Source organism: Oncorhynchus masou, chromosome 11 (assembly GCF_036934945.1).
Source record: "Oncorhynchus masou masou isolate Uvic2021 chromosome 11, UVic_Omas_1.1, whole genome shotgun sequence".
Classification (NCBI taxonomy): Eukaryota; Metazoa; Chordata; class Actinopteri; order Salmoniformes; family Salmonidae; genus Oncorhynchus; species Oncorhynchus masou.
Genome location: NC_088222.1, coordinates 42,727,536 through 42,750,312, shown reverse-complemented (window position 1 = coordinate 42,750,312; position 22,777 = coordinate 42,727,536). Strand labels below are relative to the sequence as shown.

Below are 22,777 nucleotides of genomic sequence, written 5' to 3'. Positions count from 1 at the left end.
TTAAGAATTTAAAAAATAAATAATGTACAAATATTGTACAATCCAGGTGTGCAAAGCTCTGAAAGACTAACACAACAAAGTGGAATAAGTCAAGTGGGATGAATACTTTCTGAAGGCACTGTATATACAATATATCTGGTGTTTGGATTGATTTGCCAAGAATTTCTCTTCTCAACAAGTGTCCTTCACTTAGTTTTCCTGGTTGCTGCCATTCTTTCACCCTACTGTTTGCATGCAGTAGTGCAGAATGTGATGTGTGAAGGTTTACAAGCATCACTGTCTCTGCTGCTCCCTGACGGAGATGGAAGAGGAAGTGAGACACTCCACATTTTTTTCAACGCTGAAAGGCCTGACTGAGTGAACCATCTTCATTTATCCACAATCTTTCTCTTTGATTTGTCCTAGTCACAGAGGTTCTTGCTAGGCCCCTGACTATAGGCGTACCTACTCTAGCCAGGCAGTTCATTTCCTCCCTCAAAGTAGCGGAAATTAAGAGTTGGTGAGACATTGGTCATTAAGTTACAATAACTGATCAATGATCAAGTATCAGGGCAAAAGACAAACCAGCATACAACGGCTGGAGGGCACCATGGACGTAGCACATTAATTACTATAGCAGTACACTGGCAGTGGGTCATCCTCATAAAGACCAACCCAATAATCGCAAGCATCCCTATGGGCCACAGGGGGGTGAGCAGAGCACCATTTAATTAGCTGTATTGACTGGTAAAATAAAAGCACACTTCTCTTCCGGTTGTAAAGCCAACCCAATGCGTGAATTAGTAGAGGATCAATGCTCTGGTAGAACGGATAGCCCTGTGGTCAACATGTGGACACAAAGCTTCATCGTAGTAAAACCAACAACATCACGTCCTTAGTCTGTGTTTGCAGAATGATGTATTGTCAATAAGGCAGTTGAGATATGTTCCATCCAAGTCTAGGACATGTAAGGAAAGTGCAGTAAATAAACGTACAGACTGTCTGACTCGTAGTAAAGCCTCATGTCACGGCAGCTAGGGAATATAGTGTCAAGACAAAGTGCACTGTTTTTGTTTGCTTTCCACTCAGAGTTATGACCTTTTCTTTCATTCCTCGTACTACTGGTCTTGGCTCAGGATGGAATTTGTTGTCGCCAATTTGAATAATGACACCCGTAGTTCATGATTCTTTGTCATCAAAAACAGGCTGCTCTATGTGAGAGAAAAGTAAACCAGGGCGGTGGAAGTGGAAGAGGCTACTAAAAAGGATGATATTCCAACTGAAAAGAAGCCATGGTTGAATATGGTTCCGTAATCCTTACACTGTTTTTTAGGTTGGGTCCTAAAGAAGAAGATGTTGAAGAAGAAGATGTACCACTGTGTATATCATGTTTTGTTTTGTGATTATTGTACTTCATTAACATTTTTCAAGAAGGCTTTCTAATCTTACATTTCTCTGTGGAAAACAAACAACATGTTTGTGGTTGATGCTGGCGCTCTAAGACACAATGTAGATGATATGCTAATGAAAGATGACTCTCTTGCTTCTAGGTTGCTTTCGGTTGGTTATTTCACCACAATTAAGTAACGTCCCTAGCTGTTTCCTAGATACTCACAATTCACTCCCCCTCTCCATTTCCCAGGTGCCCACGGCGTGCGAGAGGAGCCCCAGTTTGTGACGGTGCGCGCTGGAGAGAATGTCATCCTGGGATGCGATGTGGCCTACCCGCTGAATGGCCAGCCCTACGTGGTGGAGTGGTTCAAGTTTGGCGTGCCCATCCCCTTCTTCATTAACTTCCGCTTCTACCCGCCTCATGTGGGCCCGGAGTATGCCGGTAATAGGACACCTCTCCCTCTTTATTACCCCAACCATGGATGTGAAAGTCGTTTTGGCGTTGACAAAACAAATGTAATTTTGTACACCTACAGTTGAAGTCGGAAGTTTACATACACTTAGGTTGGAGTCATTAAAACTAGATTTTCAACGACTCCACAAATGTCTGGTCAACAAACTATAGTTTTGGCAAGTTGGTTAGGACATCTACTTTGTGCATGACACAGTAATTTTTCCAACAATTGTTTACAGACAGATTATTTCACTTATAATTCACTGTATCACAATTTCAGTGGGTCAGACGTTTACATACACTAAGTTGACTGTGCATTTTAAACAGCTTGGAAAATTCCAGAAAATGATGTCATGGCTTTAGAAGCTTATGATAGGCTAATTGACATCATTTGAGTCATTTGGAGGTGTACCTATGGATGTATTTCAAGGCCTACCTTCAAACTCTGTGCCTCTTTGCTTGACATCATTGTAAAATTAAAAGAAATCAGCCAAGACCTCAGAAAAAAAAATTGTAGACCTCCACAAGTCTGGTTCATCATTGGGAGCAATTTCAAAAGTCCTGAAGGTACCACGTTCATCTGTACAAACAATAGGACACAAGTATAAACACCATGGGACCACGCAGCCGTCATACCCCTCAGGAAGGAGATGCGTTCTGTCTCCCAGAGATGAACATACTTTGGTGCGAAAAGTGCAAATCAATCCCAGAACAAAAGCAAAGGACCTTGTGAAAGTGTTGGAGGACAGGTTCAAAAGTATCTATATCCACAGTAAAACCAGTCCTACAGTGCCTTTCGAAAGTATTCGGCCCCCTTGAACTTTGCGACCTTTTGCCACATTTCAGGCTTCAAACATAAAGATATAAAACTGTATTTTTTTGTGAAGAATCAACAAGTGGGACACAATCATGAAGTGGAACGACATTTATTGGATATTTCAAACTTTTTTAACAAATCAAATACTGAAAAATTGGGCGTGCAAAATTATTCAGCCCCTTTACTTTCAGTGCAGCAAACTCTCTCCAGAAGTTCAGTGAGGATCTCTGAATGATCCAACCTAAATGACTAATGATGATAAATACAATCCACCTGTGTGTAATCAAGTCTCCGTATAAATGCACCCGCATTGTGATAGTCTCAGAGGTCCGTTAAAAGCACAGAGAGCATCATGAAGAAGTTTAAAGCCGGATTTGGATACAAAAAGATTTCCCAAGCTTTAAACATCCCAAGGAGCACTGTGCAAGCGATAATATTGAAATGGAAGGAGTATCAGACCACTGCAAATCTACCAAGACCTGGCTGTCCCTCTAAACTTTCAGCTCATACAAGGAGAAGACTGATCAGAGATGCAGCCAAGAGGCCCATGATCACTCTGGATGAACTGCAGAGATCTACAGCTGAGGTGGGAGACTCTGTCCATAGGACAACAATCAGTCGTATTTTGCACAAATCTGGCCTTTATGGAAGAGTGGCAAGAAGAAAGCCATTTCTTAAAGATATCCATAAAAAGTGTCATTTAAAGTTTGCCACAAGCCACCTGGGAGACACACCAAACATGTGGAAGAAGGTGCTCTAGTCAGATGAATCCAAAATTGAACTTTTTGGCAACAATGCAAAACGTTATGTTTGGCGTAAAAGCAACACAGCTCATCACCTTGAACACACCATCCCCACTGTCAAACATGGTGGTGGCAGCATCATGGTTTGGGCCTGCTTTTCTTCAGCAGGGGCAGGGAAGATGGTTAAAATTGATGGGAAGATGGATGGAGCCAAATACAGGACCATTCTGGAAGAAAACCTGATGGAGTCAGCAAAAGACCTAAGACTGGGACGGAGATTTGTCTTCCTACAAGACAATGATCCAAAACATAAAGCAAAATCTACAATGGAATGGTTCAAAAATAAACATATCCAGGTGTTAGAATGGCCAAGTCAAAGTCCAGACCTGAATCCAATCGAGAATCTGTGGAAAGAACTGTAAACTGCTGTTCACAAATGCTCTCCATCCAACCTCACTGAGCTCGAGCTGTTTTGCAAGGAGGAATGGGAAACAATTTCAGTCTCGCGATGTGCAAAACTGATAGAGACGTACCCCAAGCGACTTACAGCTGTAATCGCAGCAAAAGGTGGTGCTACAAAGTATTAACTTAAGGGGGCTGAATAATTTTGCACGCCCAATTTTTCAGTTTTTGATTTGTTAAAAAAGTTTGAAATATCCAATAAATGTCGTTCCACTTCATGATTGTGTCCCACTTGTTGTTGATTCTTCACAAAAAAATACAGTTTTATATCTTTATGTTTGAAGCCTGAAATGTGGCAAAAGGTCGCAAAGTTCAAGGGGGCCAAATACTTTCGCAAGGCACTGTATATCGACATAACCTGAAAGGCCGCTCAGCAAGGAAGGAGCCACTGCTCCAAATCCGCCATAAAAAAGCCAGACTATGGTTTGCAACTGCACTTGGGGACAAAGGATCATGCTTTTTGGAGAAATGTCCTCTGGTCTAAAGGCAATGCTACCAAATACTAATTGATTGTATGTAAACGTCTGACCCACTGAGAATGTGATGAAAGAAATAAAAGCTGAAATAAGTAATTCTCTCTACTATTATTCTGACATTTCACACTCTTAAAATAAAGTGGCGATCCTAACTTACCTAAGACAGGGAATTTTTATTCTGATTAACTGTCAGGAATTGTGAAAACTGAGTTTAAATGTATTTGGCTAAGGTGTATGTAAACTTCCGACTTCAACTGCATGTAGCCTCTTTACTTACAGTAGTAATTGCCTAAAATCTTTTCTCTCAATTTGTGCCCAAGGCTGGTCTAACTGGTTCCGCCTCCACCTGCAACACCTGCACTATTCAGACACGCTGACTTTTATTTTACCATAAAGGCCTATTCTAAAAATGTATTAAATACATGTTTTTCCTTATCAATCCACATGCAATACCCCAAAATGACGAAGCTAAAAAATTTTGGGGAAATGTTTGCAGATTTATAAAAAATATAAAACATATATACCTTTTTTACATAAGTATTCAGAGCCTTTGCTATTAGACTTGAAATTTAGCTCAGGTGCATCTTGTTTCCATTGATCAACCTTGTTTGTACTACTTGATTGGAGTCCACCTGTGATAAATTAAATCGATTGGACTTGATTTGGAAAGGCACACACCTGTCTGTATAGGGTCCCACAGTTGACAGTGCATGTCAGAGCAAAAACCCAGCCATGAGGTCAAAGGAATTGTCCGAGGGGTCCGAGATAAGGTTGTGTCGAGGCACAGATCTGGGGAAGGGTACCAAAAATATCTGCATCATTGAAGGTCCCCAAGAACACAGTGACCTTTTTTTATTTTATTTAACCTTTATTTCACTAGGCAAGTCAGTTAAGAACAAATTATTATTTACAATGACATCTTACTGGGGAACTGTGGGTTAACTGCCTTGTTCAGGACCATAACTACAGACTTTTACCTTGTCAACTCAGGGTTTCGATCCAGCAACCTTCCGGTTACTGGCCCAAAACTCTAACCACTAGGCTACCTGCCACGCCATTCTTAAATGGAAGAGGTTTGGAACCACCAATACTCTTCTTAGAGATGGCTGGCCAAACTGAGCAATTGGGGGAGAAGGGCCTTGCTTAGGGAGATGACTAAGAACCCAATGGTCACTCTGACTGAGCTCCAGAGTTCCTCTGTGGAAATGGGAGAACCTTCCACGAATCAGATCTTTATGGAAGAGTTGTCAGACAGAAGCCAATCACCAGTAAAAGGCACATGACAGCCTGCTTGGAGTTTTCCAAAAGGCACGTAGAGGACTCTGACCATGAGGAACAAGATTCTCTGGTCTGATGAAACCAAGATTGAACTCTTTGGCCTGAATGCCAAGCACCACGTCTGGAGGATACCTGGCACCCTCCCTACCGTGAAGCATGGTGGTAGCAGCATATTGCTGTGGGGATGTTTTTCAGCGGCATGTACTGGGAGACTAGTTGGGATTGAGGGAAAGATGAACAGAGTAAAGTACAGAGACATCCTTGATGAAAAACTGCTCCAGAGCGCTCACGACCTCGGACTGGGTCGAAGGTTCACCTTCCAACAGGACAACGACCCTAAGCACACAGCCAAGCTAACGCAGGAGAGGCTGCGGGACAAGTCTCTGAATGTCCTTGAGTGGCCCAGCCAGAGCCCGGACTTGAACCCAGTTGAACATCTCTGGGGATAACTGAAAATTGCTGTGCAGCGATGCTCCCCATCCAACCTGACAGCGCTTGAGAAAATGGGGGAAAACTCCACAAATACAGGTGTGCCAAGCTTGTAGCGTTATACCCAAGAAGACTCAAAGCTCTAATCGCTGCCAAAGGTGCTTCAACAAAGTGCTGAGTAAAGGGTCTGAATACTTGTGTAAATGTGATCTTTCAGGTTTTGTTTGTTGCCAATTGTTTTTTTTTTAACTGCTTTTGCTTTGTCATTATGAGGTATTGTGTGTAAATTGATGAGGGGGAAAACAATTTAATCCAGTTTAGAATAAGGCTGTAAAATGTGGAAAAGGTGAAGGGGTCTGAATACTTTCCAAATGCACTGTAGATCTCGGCCCCACCGCTACTCTGCATTTCCCTCCCTTCCTCCCATATCATTCATATGTCAATACAAATTGACATGTGAAGTTGGGAGACCAATGTTCTTTCAGATTCACAAGGTCAAGTGTGTGTAAGGAGGGAGCACGTTTGGGATTTTCACTGCAGTCCAGGGGAGGTTGTCTCCCCCTCCCATAACACCCACAGTGGGAAACAAATGTTTGGTAAGAAATATGCCTTCAGGTGCGAGAAGTGCGATACTGCTTGTGAAACACTTAACTGGCTGCCACAGGAGGTTCAACTGTGCGACCAAGCACACTAACAGTATAATGAATGGGAATTAAATATGTTCAAATTCCTGTTGATAAAATGGATTGATGTATCATGATGGTAAAGAGATAAGGGTGTCTTCCTTTTTAAAACTGGACAATAAACAACACTAGGTGACCTCTTTAACTATAAAAAAAGTATCCTGCAATGATCACAGTACATCTTCACAGTGGATCAGAAAACAATCCGCTTCCCTTTGAGTTACAATCCTGTAGAAATGACATCGCTCCCATTCGATGCATTATACTGTTAATATGCCATATATAATTAGCGCACTATAATCCCTATTTGGTCAATAGATTAGCTGCAGTCTGCATCAGATAAACACGTTCCTGTTTAAGCGTCTTTACAATGCAGAGCCGGACTCCCACAGCAAAAGCTTTCGGATTTTGAGTTGGAGGCAGTTGCTATGAATGTCCTCTTTTCTAATGTATTATAAACAGATGATTAGGACCGATAATCCAGCGACGTAGCAGAATGGGGAATACTGTGGCCGAATAGCTAACTGAGCAGCCAAGTAGTTAGTCACTTGTGTGTGGTGTCTGTGAATCGAGACTCTTTATAATGACAGGGAACAAGAGCAGAGGAAAGGAATACATTATCATGAGAAACAAGCGAGAAACGTGTTCCCTCAAAGGCGATTTTGATTTGTCTGAATCATGTATATAAGAAAAATATTCTGTTTTGACTCATTTTATTTATTTGTATTAAGTCATTGAAACTCATCAATAGCCTTCAGACAATCACTGGCCTTTGGGAAAAGAACTGACAATCTCTCAGAATAGCGGTGCTGACTTGAATTAGCTGTGGACAATCAGTTGTGGGAGAATACCCACCCAGGTGTTATGCCATTGCACTTCAAACAGAAGCTGAAGTTGAAAGGCAACCTCCAGACCAAAGGTGCGTATCAGTAGAGGTGACGGGTCAAAAGTGCTTTGGTCTTTTTTCCCCCTTCGAAATCTGGAACATTACAGCATCGATACGGAGCGGAGACAGAAAGAGGATGTGCTCATTTTACTGAGCATGTCAGTTTAACAAAAATAACAAATAAAAAAAATGTATCAGATGTTGCCAGGGGCAGGATATGCAATTTTTATGGTCGGTCCTGACAGTGAACGTTAATTAGAGAGCGGCTGAGGATTTCTACCTCTGGCCAAAGTCAGAGCAGTTCTGTCGGTTAGGTTACATCAGCATCTACTGTACAACCGGGTACACCACACTCTGGAGACACAGCATGGATCATATGTATTGCTCCTTATTTTATTAGGTTGAAGCTGCAAACTAAATCCCCGTTTTAGAGAATCATAATCAACAAAAGTATTATTTGTTTCAAGTTTTATCAAGTTTAACGTTGTATTTGTCACATGCACAAGTACAGTGAAATGCTTAACTTGCAAGCCCTGCCGAACAGTGTATTATTCAATATAAAAAAGACATGTATTGTATTTTTTGTTACACAAGAAATAAGGCATGCAGGCAGGGATTAGGAGAAAGTGACTGGTATCATGATAAATATAATAACAGTAAACAGTATGGCAGCAGCATAAGTGTTGTGTGGATGTGTGTATTGTGGTGAGTTTGTGTGTGCAACAGTGTAAGTGTAGGCGTGATAGTTGGATATACATGTAGACAGGGCTGAAAGTTGACTGGTAGCAGGAATATATAAATACTTATGGTAATATACTAATAAACAGGAGTAATAATGTAGCAGGATAAATGGATGGATACTAATGGTAATGGGAATCAATAATCATTTTAGCAGCAGCGTAGGTGTGAGGGGGAGCAGTAGTTGTTAGTCATTTAACAGTCTTATGGCCAGGGGATAGAAGCTTTTTAAGAGTCTGTTGGTCTGAGCCTTGATCCACCGGTACTGCCTGCCAGATGGGAGCATGGAGAACAGTCCATGTCTCGGGTGGCTGAAGTCTTTGGCAATTTTTTTTATGCCTTTCTCAGACACATGCACGTCCTGGATGGCTGGCAGCTCACCCCCAGTGAAGCCCTGAGCCGTCCCCACCACCCTCTGTAGGACATTCTGGTCGAGGGCTGTGCAGTTGCCATACCAGACGATGATACAACCAGTCAGGATGCTCTCGATGGTGCAGCTGTAAAAGTTCCAAAGGATCTGAGGGGCGGTGCCAAGTTGTTTCAGCCTTCTTCACGGCTCTGCTGGCGTGAGAAGACCTGGTTAAGTCCTCAGTGATGTGGACACCGAAGAAGTTGAAGCTCTTGACCCTCTCCCCTGTGTCCCTGTCAAATGTGGTTGTGATTAAAAGCATTTTACTCGATCAAAGATTCCAATCATATGGACAGTGTTTTACTGCGCCAAGGGACAAAGAATTGAAGGTGGTAGAACCATTTTCAATCTTCTAAAATAGCTTCCAGCCTTTATCTCTAGATGGTAGGTGTCTTTTTTGTTTTGAATACCTTTCAAGGGATATATGCTGCTCCTTGAAAATCTTCCCTGGTGCTGTTTTTAGACTGCTCCTCGTACCCTGGTACAAATTACATTTGACAGTCCTCACTACCGCCAATTTCTCCCTGCTGCGCTACAGTAGCTACAGAACAGGGGCCTTTTTCAATTTGTGCTACTGCGAAGCTCTAGTCGTCGCTCGCTAACTGACAGCCACCTCCCACAGTGAGGATGGAACAGCGCCAGAACAGATTGATGGTCAGTGTCAAGGCTAGGGTTCAATACCATTTCTTATTCACACAGTGGCCTGAGTTGTGCCCGTTGTAGATTGGACTGGTGCTTTTTTTTGCCACAGTGAGCACTGAGGGGGCACTGCTTCCTCTGGTTGAGAGACTGCCCTCTGCCTGTCGTGCCAACAGAGTGTGGCTTTGTTTCGGGGTCGTGTCATAGCCACCCCAAAGCCAATGAAAAGGGTGTGTGTACTGGCAGCATGGCATTTCCACTTTGTCCAAGAGTGGAATATTAATCACTGGTGTTTGGCTTGTCCCATTAGGAGCTACAGAGTCTGTTTGTCACATGCCGTACTCTGGGCCTAAATGAGACCTCAATTCAAACACCATCGACTTGGGTCATGTCTGCATTTGACTGTCTTCATAAACAATGTGATACGCTGCCTGCCTTTGACTGCAAATGGAGTAAGATTGCTTCTGAAAGGAATTTTGTCGTTGCTGATGGTGAATGTAGCAGAAAAAAACGGATCCCCAAAATAACCCAACATATGGAATGTTCCGACCTTCATCCCCTTGCAATTCCTGAGAACTTTGCTGTCGAAGATTACACATGGTAACCTTCGAAAAACATTGACCCCGGTCTACCAGAATATCAATGGGAACCCCAAACTGATGACTTTCCTTACACTTGCCCTAATACCAAGCCAAACCTCATAGTACTGATATATCTCCCTAGACTCTCTGTTTCTGTAAAAACACACATTTTTGGATCAGGCATCTTTTGCTGAATCCAAAAGATTGTGTTACTCTTGTTTCAACCAAAAAGAGCCACAGTAACGGTTACATTTACTGTAGAAAAGAACCAAAGCAGTCCACCGAGCAGAGGGCTGTACTTACCTATACTTACTCTTCCAGCATGTCCCCCAAACTTGTTACTATCTTTAACCTAAATGTCTGTGTAGTTTCCCCTCTGTCCCCCCCCCCCCTTTATCACCCAGATAAAAAAACAGCTGAATTTTAAAGCTCTCCTTCCTTTCTAATGGCCCGGCAGGCTGTGGCCCAGTTCTCCTTCTGCAGTATCGATCTCCAGCACTGAACAAATATTTGCTACTTTGCTCAGAGGAGAGAGCCAACCCAGCAACCACAGCCACGCTTCCTTATCTACTAGAAGAATCTCCAAGTTAGGCCAATAAAAAGAGAGTGGCATCCGTATTGCCCCTCTTCCGTCAAAGTTCTTTAGCAGAGAGGCCTCCCAAGTGGCGCAGCGGTTTAAGGCACATCATCAAAGTGCTAGAGGCGTCACTACAGATCCAAGTTTGATCCTGGGTTGTCGCAGCCATTAGGTGGCGCACAATTGACCCAGCGTCGTCCGGGTTAATGGAGGGTTTGGCCAGCCGGGATGTCCATGTCCCATCGCACTCTAGCGACTCCTGTGGTGAGCCGGGCGCATGCACGCTGACACGGCCGCCAGTTGGATGATGTTTCCTCCGACACATTGGTGCGGCTGGCTTCCGGGTTAAGTGAGCAGTGTGTCAAGAAGCAGTGCAGCTCGGCAGGGTCGTGTTTCTGAGGATGCATGGCTCTCAACCTTCGACTCTCCCGAATCCGTACAGCAGTTGCAGCGATGGGACAAGGCTGTAACTACCAATTGAATATCACAAAATTGGGGAGAAAAAGGGGTAAAAAGTTTAAATGTCTGTCAAAAAAGTTATTTAGCAGAACATGTTAGGAGTCATTGGAGCTAGTGTGAATCATAGATGTCTCCTTTCACGATATCACCCCGTATGACAATCACTAGGTGTGTCACACTGCCATGCACTGACAGATGTGATGTAATGAGAGGAGAGAAGCGGGTAAGGGGGTGTAACAGCTGGACTTGTCATCATTAGCTCAGAGAAGAGGGCCCACTTGAGTGGTATTCCAGACCTGAGGCTTCATGATGCGGCCCAACTTGTACACACACACACAGTTAAATAAAGATAAACCGATATATACATTTAGACATATGGTAGATACAGATATAAACATGTGCATGTACAGACACTGACAATCAGACCTGAGGAAAGACACACATGCTATTATGATGACAAAAACTGATGGATAGACACTGCATACTTGCACACAGTCTAGGAAAAAAGTCAGTGGTTCTATTAATAATTATTTCCTATTCACCCTGTTTCTCACTTTACTTCACTTGATATAACCTGGTGTGTTGCATACAGGGGATATAGTCGGCCCAAATGAATGTCACTCAAACACATTGACTCTGGGGGCCGCGTGGTGAGCTGTGGAGCGCTTTGATAATGTTGCTGTTGTGGGCCGTTGTGCCCTCAAAGCCCTTTGTTTTGCCCATATCGTCGGCCGCCATCTGTCATCAGCGGTCGCTAGATTGCCGAGAGCAAATCATAAATCCCCCTCCCTTTCCCTGCTTGACCCGTAAAGAGTGAAAGCTGCTGTGACACTCTGGGCTGCTACTCAACTCCCGTAGTCTTAAGGCTTGGACCCACAAAGGATACTGACTGCCAAGAGGTACTTTGCATCTCTGCCTAGAGTGTCGGCAGTCAACTTTTTGTTGTTCACATAGCACAGATTGCCCACTGATCAGCCTCATTTAAAATACTCCAGACCACAAGGTGGCAGTAGCTTTAAGCTATTGATTTGTTTGGCTTGTACCTGCTGTAGATAGTGCAGCTTGCTAGCTAGCTAGAATTAGCTAATGTTGTTTCTAGCGAACTAGAATGTGTACCAAGCCCTTGTTGATTCTAGCCAGATGGCCACAACTACACTACAGTATGCGGACACTTTCTTGTCGAACACTTTTTTTTTTTCTCCAAAATCCTGTGCATTTAATATGGAGTTGGTCCCGCTTTTGTTGCTATAACAGTTTCCACTCTTCTGGGAAGGCTTTCCACTAGATGTTGGGACATTGCTGAGGGGACTTGCGTTTTCCTTGTCACTCTTGTCAGCTCCAACCAGGTTTGTCGGTACCAGGTTGGTACACAGCATGTGCATCTTTTGTTCTAGCAAGAGAAGGAATGGCCTTCGACTCAGGGCCGATGCCAGAACCAATCCGTTGGATGGGCATTTGATTTCCATAGAGGGGCACGTTTCTTACACGTTTGGTTTTTTAATGCGTTTTATATAGTAAGCACAGTAAGTATATAGTAAGCATAGTAAACTGTAAAAAAAAAAAAGAATGTATTACCTTTTTAATGTGGCATTAACACAACCAATCATGAAGTTTTCATCTGATTGTCAAACAAATATCAAGATGTAGGCTACCTTCTTATGTTCGTCCCCAAAAATCTTTCATCCAAACAAACTGTGCCCTCGCTGACTTTCCTTTAATTCGCAAGTGGCTGAAACACACCGGAGAAAGCATCCGAGTGAGCGAAACAGCACCCCTCTGCCTTACTATATGTGTCACGTGTATTTGATGCTGTCTGGCCAAAAATGCTTCCTCTTATTGGACAGACCGCATCAGATACATGGGCGACATATACTGAGACAGGGGTGCTGTTTAGCTCGCTCTGATGTTTTATCTGAGATTGACGTGTCTTTCTGTCAGCGGGCGTCTCGGTCAAGTAAGTTAGCAATATTGAAATATTTTTGTTGGATGGGTAAGGAGGTACGGTAGTGCGGGCCAGGCCCCCTAAGGCTGACACAAAATGCTTGCCCTGCTCCTACTTTGCTAAGTACTAATTGGCAGTCAGATTTTTCGAGTGTCTGTCCCCTTAGTGTTATGATGGATTCAGATGCGGCAGAGTCTCGTGGCTATGTGCTCTGTTTCAATGGGTCTGGTAGGGTGTTGGGGTTCAGGACCGCACCCTGCTTGCGCGACCCAAAATTAAACAAGTCCATCTAACGGCATTCCTTCCGCTTTTATAGACCAAAACGGGAACTTGTTCTCAACTAGCCTACCTGGTTAAATAAAGGTGAATTTTTTTTTTTAATTATACCGGGTCACTTCTTTTTATCTGGCATGCAAACCTAATTGCTATCCAGCAGGCAAACTTCACTTGGGAGAATACTAAAACCATTTAATCTTGCCAATCTTGGACCCCTGGGAGCTATGCCTTATGCTAGCTGGCTGAATAATGAGGGGCTTTTATTATTATTCAAGTTATTTCACCAAAGGCTATTTACTCACTTCACTTCTGTTCAAACTTCTCATGTAAATCGGGGTTAGTTCCTGTGCTAAAATGGCTGTTATTATTACATATCATGTCCATGTACGCTTGCTACTGTAACTACATAGGGTGTTCTCGGACTGGCATTGAACAGTTTGTGGCTACTGTCATCATATCAGAGATGCCTGTCCAGTCCATCCAGTCGTGTACTTTTTTCACAAAAATGCTTCAGTGAGTAAGAGATGCCCTACTGGCTCATAGACTGGGCTGCGCCGAGTTAATTGATTACTCATCCTTGCGCTAGGAAAAAAATATATATGTATTTTTATGCCAAGCCCAGTGGCCCAGTAAAAAAAGTATACTGTATACTAAGCTATGTTTCCTGGTTTGACCCCTCTTATTAATCTCTACCTCCTTCCTTCCCGTCCTTCCCCCAGGCAGAGCCAGTCTGCACGGCAAATCTTCTCTGCGGATTGAGAAGGTGCGTTCAGACGACCAGGGCTGGTATGAGTGTAAGGTCCTGATGCTGGAGCAGCAGTACCACACCTTTCACAACGGCAGCTGGGTGCACCTCACAGTCAACGGTGAGTTAGGTGGATGACACAAACACACACACACACACACTTGCATGCACACACGCCAACACACACATGCACACACACTCTTTCTCGCTCCATCATTCACTCGTACACACACGTACACATACTCTATCACTCTCTCATACACGCACATGCAACCCCCCCCCCCCCCCACATGCAGACACCTGTTGCTGTGGCAACAGACACCACAGACAGACACACGGCCTCCCCCGGTCCCTGGTCACAGCACATTAGCTCAGTGTCATCAGTGCTGTATGACTTACCCGGAGCTCTGGAGAGGAGCCAGTCATTTAGGCCCCGGGCCCCTCTGCTTTGCCACTGTCACGCCTCTGCTAGACGAACCAAAATGGATTCACTGCAGCAGCTGTTGGACTGGCTGGACACCCCAGCCCTGACTGCTTTGGTTGGGATGAATATCGTATAATGAGACTGTAGTTATCAACATAGCAAGTCAGTTTGGCTTCGTCAATGGGTCTTTGATGCAGCTGATTCTGTTTTTTTGGAGAGAATGGTTTCATTCGGTACAATGGATTCAGTCATGGGCTGTTTTGTCTACAGAGTAGATTTACTCTCTTGTGTCTTGTGGTGGATGTTTTGTGTGGGACAGGCTTGGGTTGTATACTTATTCCAAGTATTATTTGAGAAAGTTGAGGGGCACTTGAGTTAGTTTGCCTGGCCTGCAGAGTTGCACTTTTTGGACTCCATTGCTTCAAGTCCACCTCAAGTACATGTAATATTTGCAATATGTTTTCGACTTGGTAATATGTCTGACATGTGACAGCTGTAGGAGTCCTACGTAGTCGTACATGGTAGCTGGGTTGCTGAGATAAGTAAAAACATTGTTTTCCACTACCAGAATGCACGTTGAGGATTTGTGTGCTCAATAAAGTGTGTGTGTGTGTGTGCGCTGTGTGAAACAAAAAATATACTCAGTTCAATCACGCCTCCTCTGTGTGCTGGAAGAATGCTATTTTTAACTGATCCAGGAAACCAGTTTTGATAGAACAGAGCCCTTGACTATTGTTGCTGTCCTTGAATTCTGTGTTTGTCTAAAGCAAAACTTACCTGAGCATAAACTCCTCTTGACCCTGATCAGTAAGATTAGTTTGAAGATCGAATCAATGGATTAAATGTGGACACTGCCCTAGTGTGTTTGTCTGGGCATGTACTGTATGTGTATACACGTGCCTGTGCCTGTTTGCAATGACGGCATGCCTATTTGTGTACTCGGAGGCCCCTCTTAAATCTGTCTGCTTAGCACAGACATAGTGGATTCTTGCCAGGTCAGTGTACCAGCTGAGGCCCCTTTTGACTAGGCACTGATAGCAGGGGCTCCGTTTAGCCCTGGCAGCAGGTTTAGAGCGCCTCACCTTATTAAGAGTGAGAAGGTGTCGATTGGTTAAGCCGACGTCACACCTCTGCAACTTTATGCTGACGCTAACCCACGCTGGTGAAGTTCATGTGAAATCTGGTAGTTGGTCCAACTCGTTGGCTAACCTGTCAGTGGATAATGTATATCACTTTCAAGTGCATTTTCCATTTCTTGAAGTGCCATTAGCGTTTCATTAGATACCACGTGTTTCATATGCAAAATCCTCAAAGAAGATACGGTATGAAAAACTAACAAACCCAAAGGAGTCGTGTTGTCGAGCAGCATTGTCGAGTTCCACGTTTGATGTCACTGGGACTAGACAGAGATGTCAATCTTCAAGTAGGTAAATGGAATCAACTCCAAGCCCTTCAATCGGCACCATGGCGACGGCCCTGTGTTCTAGAATTTTTTTATGACATGCCACTCAAAGAACTCATTACCATCCCTTCCAACATTGTGACTGCCTGCCTGCCTCCTGCCTGCCTGCTTCCTGCCTGCCTCTTGCCTTCAAATAACACAGCAAAATGCCTTATGTAATGCCATGAATATATTTATGGCGCCTCGTGCTGCCAGAACTCTCTCAGGTTTTGGGCCAGGCGCATAATGATGATGGATAAAACAGCAACCTTTGCTTGTTGTGCCATGGTCGTCTCGGTTGTCAGGACGCTATTTGGGGAACGTTGTTAATTAGCAGTTAGCTTCAGTAGCGTTGAGGGAGTGAGTTACAATTGGTTGGGCAATGGTTGAGTCTGTTGTGATGCTGATGTAGACACTGCTGTTCAAGTTCCTGTGATATTCCTCGCCCCTCCCGCACCCTGTCAACCAAGGTGTGAGCCACGTGACATATGAGGGAAGGGGAGAGTGGTTGGTGGGAATGATGTCATGGCTAGCTTCTCTGTGTAGAGTTTAGGATTTTAGGATCCAGATAAGCTGATCCTAGAACTGCGCTTGCTGTGCGCATACATGGGGGACATGGGGTGACTTGAAGGACATAGGCTTCACTTCAGTCACATTGGGTCTGATACAGTATGTGCATAACCCTACAGTGCTGCTCAGTGATCTGAAGCTTCACCGGTGCCTATCTTTCTCTGACAGTGCAGCCTCCTGTGCCCTTTAGGTGATTCTCTCTGGTTCAGATCCCCAAGGCTTGGTCCCTACACCCCCTAAAATAGCTCTCATCCCTCCATCCCTCCTTTGCAGCAGAGATCTGCAGTGCATATAAGCTGCACAGCTTCTCTATATCCTGTCTCTCTCCATCGCACCATCGCTCCATTGCTCGCTCTCTCACGTGCTCTCTCACTCTATCGCTCTCTCACTCTATTTCTCTCTCTGTTGTGTTCACTTTATCTCTAGTTCTCTCTCACACAGCACTCTAGAAAAAAGGAAAAGGGATGAAATGTTTTTTTTTTTTTTTTTTTTAATGTCTCTACTCGTGCTCTGAAAACAGATTTACACATGACCCCTAGCCACTGTTTATCCCTATAGGATTAAATAAACAACCCAGACTGGAGGAGCAATGGCCCAATAATCTGCATAATGTTCCTTGCAACTTTGATGCAAAGAATGAAGACTGAGGAATCCAAAATGATGACGATAACCTACTTTATCTCAGTAGCACTCGTCTTATACTAGAGGAGACGTATTCACTTTGGTACAAGCGACACGTGAGGAGCTTTTACAATGAAAAGGGACCAACTGCACAAAAACACATTACTTTTCAAATGTGTAGAACAACTTGAAAGGAAGGATGAAAAGAAAGAGGAGGAATGAAAAGTAACAGGTATTGGAGTGGGCTTGGAGCAGTGCTGCCACATCAGAACATGATGCCTCGCACAGAGTGGGAGGTTTTTCAGTACTGTCATGCTTCAAAGTGGAAGGGACCATTACTCACAACAACCCACTTGCATCAGTTCCCCAGGCACACTCGACAAACTACCCCTCTCATCCAAACAAATGGTTCCTTCCTTCCTCCTCTGCAGCTTAATTATAAAAGCATTACAGCAGCACACTTCGAGATTGTACCACCCTCTAACTACCTCTTAAAGGGGTAGTTCACCCAAAATCAAACTTTGTCCAATTTTTCTATTGTATTTGGTTAACTACCCTTTCAATTAAGAGAACTGGGAATAGATCTGAGAGCGTACACTTCTTTATTTGCTTCTCGGACAAATAGAGGAATTCTGTGCCTCCGCATTAGACTAGAAGTTCAGTCATGCATATGTGTCAAAGGAACAGTGAAATATTTCATGTCTGTGCTGTACGATGAATGAAAAATATTTCCGGGTTTGATCTCATAGAGCTAACTTGCCAAGCTTCTTCCCCTTTTCTTTGGTTGCACCCCTTCCATACTAGGAAATAAGGAACTGGCTGTTCTGGGAGGACATCCTTCATGGATAGCTCCTCTAGTAGTTATTTTTATGCTTCGAGCAAACATTGAGAACCAACAGTGGAATTCTAGTGCATCAAAACAGTTTTTCCTACTATATTCTACACTTGTTTCTCGGTTACCTATTATAGCCTATCCATATTGTTGTAGAGCTTTTTTCAATTATGTTTGTGATGGTCCTTGATTCTTCCTGAGCAGACTTTTATCAGCCAGAGTCCACTTGAGAGTGCTCTCTTTCACCACAAGGCTATTTGAATCCAGAGGTGTCATGCCCATAGGGGGGGGGGGTCGCACGTGATTTTTTTGTCTTAAGAAAGTAAATGAAACAATTATTTTATGAAGTTGACTTTAGGTAACCCAGATAGGTTCTCAATCGCCCAACCTTATAACTAGCTACCAAGAACCCATTTCAGGCTAGAGTAGCAATCAAATTAGATTAGCTAGCTTGTCTAACTATCTCAACTGGCATGCCTGCTGGCAAGGTTGGTAGACCTTAGAAAAGCAATCAAATTAGATTAGCTAGCTTGTCTAACTATCTCAACTGGCATCTGCTGGCAAGGTTGGTAGACTGAAAAGCAATCAAATTAGATTATAGCTTGTCTAACTATCTCAACTGGCATGCCTGCTGGCAAGGTTGGTAGACCTTAGAAAAGCAATCAAATTAGATTAGCTAGCTTGTCTAACTATCTCAACTGGCATGCCTGCTGGCAAGGTTGGTAGACCTTAGAAAAGCAATCAAATTAGATTAGCTAGCTTGTCTAACTATCTCAACTGGCATGCCCGCTGGCAAGGTTGGTAGACCTTAGAAAAGCAATCAAATTAGATTAGCTAGCTTGTCTAACTATCTCAACTGGCATGCCTGGCTGGCTTAGAAAAGGTTGCTTGTCTAACTATCTCAACTGGCATGCCTGCTGGCAAGGTTGGTAGACCTTAGAAAAGCAATCAAATTAGATTAGCTAGCTTGTCTAACTATCTCAACTGGCATGCCTGCTGGCAAGGTTGGTAGACCTTAGAAAAGCAATCAAATTAGATTAGCTAGCTTGTCTAACTATCTCAACTGGCATGCCTGCTGGCAAGGTTGGTAGACCTTAGAAAAGCAATCAATAACTAAATGTACTGAATAAGACTCACGTTCCTTTCAATATTTTAGCAGAGATGAAGAAAAGCATATTTCATTTCTTTAAAAAAAAAAGAACCACCAGTCAGGATACAGACAGCTTTTACGTATAATTAGGCATAATGATTATGACTTGAGATTGCAGAAAAAACGTTCAGGTGTTTGAAAAATAAAAAAAAATCTACAACTTAAGGGGAGCCCGTCCGGACCAGCCCACAGCCATCTTCATCTACTTTGTGCCCCCTCAGAACTTGAGGGTGCATGACGCCGGTGTTTGAATCCCTCTTAATTGTGCATTTGTGGTTTTCAATGCGATACAGTCATTTAGAGCATTGAGTTATTGAGTACCACAATCAAAACACATTTTATACGTCACATGCTTTGTAAAGTGTGGACTAACAGTGATTTGCTTACTTAGCAGTTAGATGCAATAGCGTTGAGGGAGTGAGTTACAATTGGTTGTCGACTTTACACACACCTAATCTTACCAACAATGCAGAGAGAGAGAAAATAGAGAAATAATAGAAAAGTAATAACATTTAATAATAAATATATGGGGTACCAATACCGAGTGTTCCTAGACGTTTCCACTTCATAATAACAGCACTTGAATTGACCGGGCCAGCTCCAGCAGGGCAGAAATTTGACGAACTGACTTGTTGGAAAGGTGGCATCCTATGACGGTGCCACGTTGAAAGTCACTGAGCTCTTCAGTAAGGCCATTCTACTGTCAATGTTTGTCTGTGGAGATTGCATGGCGGTGTACTTGATTTTATACACCTGTCAGCAACGGGTATGGCTGAAATTGCTGTATCCACTCATTTGAAGGGGTGTCTACATACTTTTGTATACAGTTGACGTTTGAAGTTGACATACACTTTAGCCAAAAACATTTAAACTCAGTTTTTCAAAATTGCTGACATTTAATCTGAGTAAACATTCCCTGTCTTGGGTCAGTTAGAATCAACACTTTATTTTAAGAATGTGAAATGTCAAAATAACAGTAGAGAGAATGATTTATTTCAGCTGTTATTTCTTTCATCACATTTCCAGTGCATCAGAAGTTTACATACACTCAATTATCATTTGGTAGCATTGCCTTTAAATTGTTTAACTTGGGTCAAACGTTTCAGGTTGCCTTCCACAAGCTTCCCACAATAAGTTGGGTGAATTTTGGCCCATTCCTCCTGACAGAGCTGGTGTAACTGAGTCAGGTTTGTAGGCCTCCTTGCTCACACACACTTTTACAGTTCTGCCCACAAATTTGCAATGGGATTGAGGTCAGGGCTTTGTGATGGCCACTCCAATACCTTGACTTTGTTGTCCTTAAGCCATTGTGCCACAACTTTGGAAGTCTGCTCGGGGTCATTGTCAATTTGGAAGGCCCATTTGTGACCAAGCTTTAACTTCCTGACTGATGTCTTGAGATGTTGCTTCAATATATCCACATAATTTTCCTACCTCATGACGCCATCTATTTTGTGAAGTGCACCAGTCTCTCCTGCAGCAAAGCACCCTCACAACATGATGCGTCACCCCCGTGCTTCACGCATGGGATGGTGTTCTTCGGCTTGCAAGCATCCCCCTTTTTCCTCCAAACATAAAAATGGTCATTATGGCCAAACAGTTCTATTTTTGTTTCATCAGACCAGAGGATATTTCTCCAAAAAGTACGATCATTGTCCCCATGTGCAGTTGCAAACAGTAGTCTGGCTTTTTTATGGCGGTTTAGGAGCAATGGCTTCTTACTTGCTGAGTGGCCTTTCAGGTTATGTCGATATAGGACTCGTTTTACTGTGGATATAGATATTTGTGTACCTGTTTCTTCCAGCATCTTCACAAGGTCCTTTGCTGTTATTCTGGGATTGATTTGCACTTTTCGCACCAAAGTACATTCATCTCTAGGAGACAGAACGCGTCTCCTTCCTGAGCGGTATGACGGCTGTGTGGTCCCATGGTGTTTATACTTGCGTACTATTGTTTGTACAGATGAATGTGGTACCTTCAGGCGTTTGAAAATTGCTCCCAAGGATGAACCAGACTTGTGGAGGTCTACAATTCTTTTTCTGGGGTCTTGGCTGATTTCTTTTGATTTTCCCATGATGCCAAGCAAGGTGGCACTGAGTTGTCAGGTAGGCCTTGAAATACATCCACAGGTACACCTCCGATTGACTGCATTTATGTCAATTAGACCATCAGAAGCTTCTAAAACCATGACATCATTTTTTTTACATTTTCCAAGCTGGCACAGTCAACTTATTGTGTGTACACTTCTGACTCACTGGAATTGTGATACAGTGAATTATAAGTGAAATCATCTGTTTGTAAACAATTGTTGGAAAAATGACATTTGTCATGCACAAAGTAGATGTCCTAACTGACTTGCCAAAACTATAGTTTGTTAACAAGACATCTGTGGAGTGGTTGAAAAACGAGTTTTAATGACTCCAACCTGTGTATGTAAACTTCCCACTTCAACTGTACATAATAATGCACAAGCACTGAAAGGACTTGGAATTCCAGGAATTTCCAGTGTATGTTAATCATTTCTAATAGGAACCTTTACATGTTGTCTTTCTCTCTTTCGCTGTTAGCAGCTGCCCACTGTTATTCCTTTACAATACGCCAACGCTTGACAGAGTGGCAGTGTGGAATAATCTAGAGTCTTCTGTGTCTGAAGTGAACGTACAAGTTGGCAGTATCCAGATAGACGGAACGCCACTTGTCGCCTAACCATGTCTACTTCACACACACCTAATCTGATAAATAGCATTTTTCCTCACTATTTAGTTCAGTCACACTGCCTCAATTGCTGGCTACAAATATAAAGGACGCGTCCCATGTCAGCCGAGGTAAAAGGTTGTTGTCAAGTGAACAGTTTCCGCAGACCCAATTCTCACTTTTCTCCCCAGACCCTGTGTCAAAGAGATCCAGATCACAGTTAAATGATTTGCCCAGGACTGTAAGCCAGGACTAAAGTGCTTGTCAGGGAAACCGCTAGATTTGATGCTGCTGTTGTGATGTGGCTGTCGTCTAGATACTAGACACAGATAGAAAGTAGAAGAGACAATTTTCTAGCCTGGTCTCAGATCTGTTTTTGCTCTTGCCAACTCCTTATCACTCAATGACACACAGCAGACATGACAATTCCATAAGGATTTGTCAAGAAAGCAGAAACAGACAGGCAGCCAGGCAAACCATTTCCATCAAATAACAGACACAACTCTATGAGCGAAGTGCAATGGGGGTAAAATGCCACAGGACAGGTGAATGATATCCACTGATATATGTTTTAAGGGCAGCATCATACTTATTGTCAAGTCATGTTTGGCGTAGAACCAGAACTACCAAAGACATAATTAAACATGGTTCAGACATTTTGGATGACACAATAGGATGACACTCAAACATGAATCGTAGCATTATTTCTCCCTGAACACTCTAGCCTTACTATGTGATGTCATTGTCAGGGCAGAGAGGTGCTCAATGAATGGTAGGCAGCTGAGGGCATATGAGAGACGGTGTTGTTGGGGTGTCAGTGTTGGTTCATTCTGCTATCGATGACAGGTAAAATGAAGAACCTTTTTTAGCACATCATGGGGAGGCTGTGAAGTTCTTGGGGATGACATAACTGTTTTAAGATGGTGCATTTCAAGGCTTGCTATAAGCACTTATTAGAGCTCATATGTAAGGCGTACCGACATTCCTAATGTATTGGATGCAGTTGTTTCAGAGTGTTGCCCTAAAGGTAAGTGTGTGTTTTCAGATGGACACAGTGTGCCATAGTATAGCAGCAGTGAG

The 22,777-nt window shown here is 43.2% G+C and overlaps 1 protein-coding gene across 1 annotated transcript in view; it reads left to right on the top strand.

Moving 5' to 3' along the window:
• The window catches only part of LOC135548721 (protein turtle homolog B-like), a 183,708-nt gene that overhangs the window by 49,768 nt on the left and 111,163 nt on the right, over positions 1-22,777 (top strand). The window contains exons 2-3 of the mRNA XM_064978584.1: positions 1,622-1,813; positions 13,940-14,086. Coding sequence (XP_064834656.1) covers positions 1,622-1,813; positions 13,940-14,086 — 339 coding nt within the window. The remainder of the gene's footprint in view (positions 1-1,621; positions 1,814-13,939; positions 14,087-22,777) is intronic.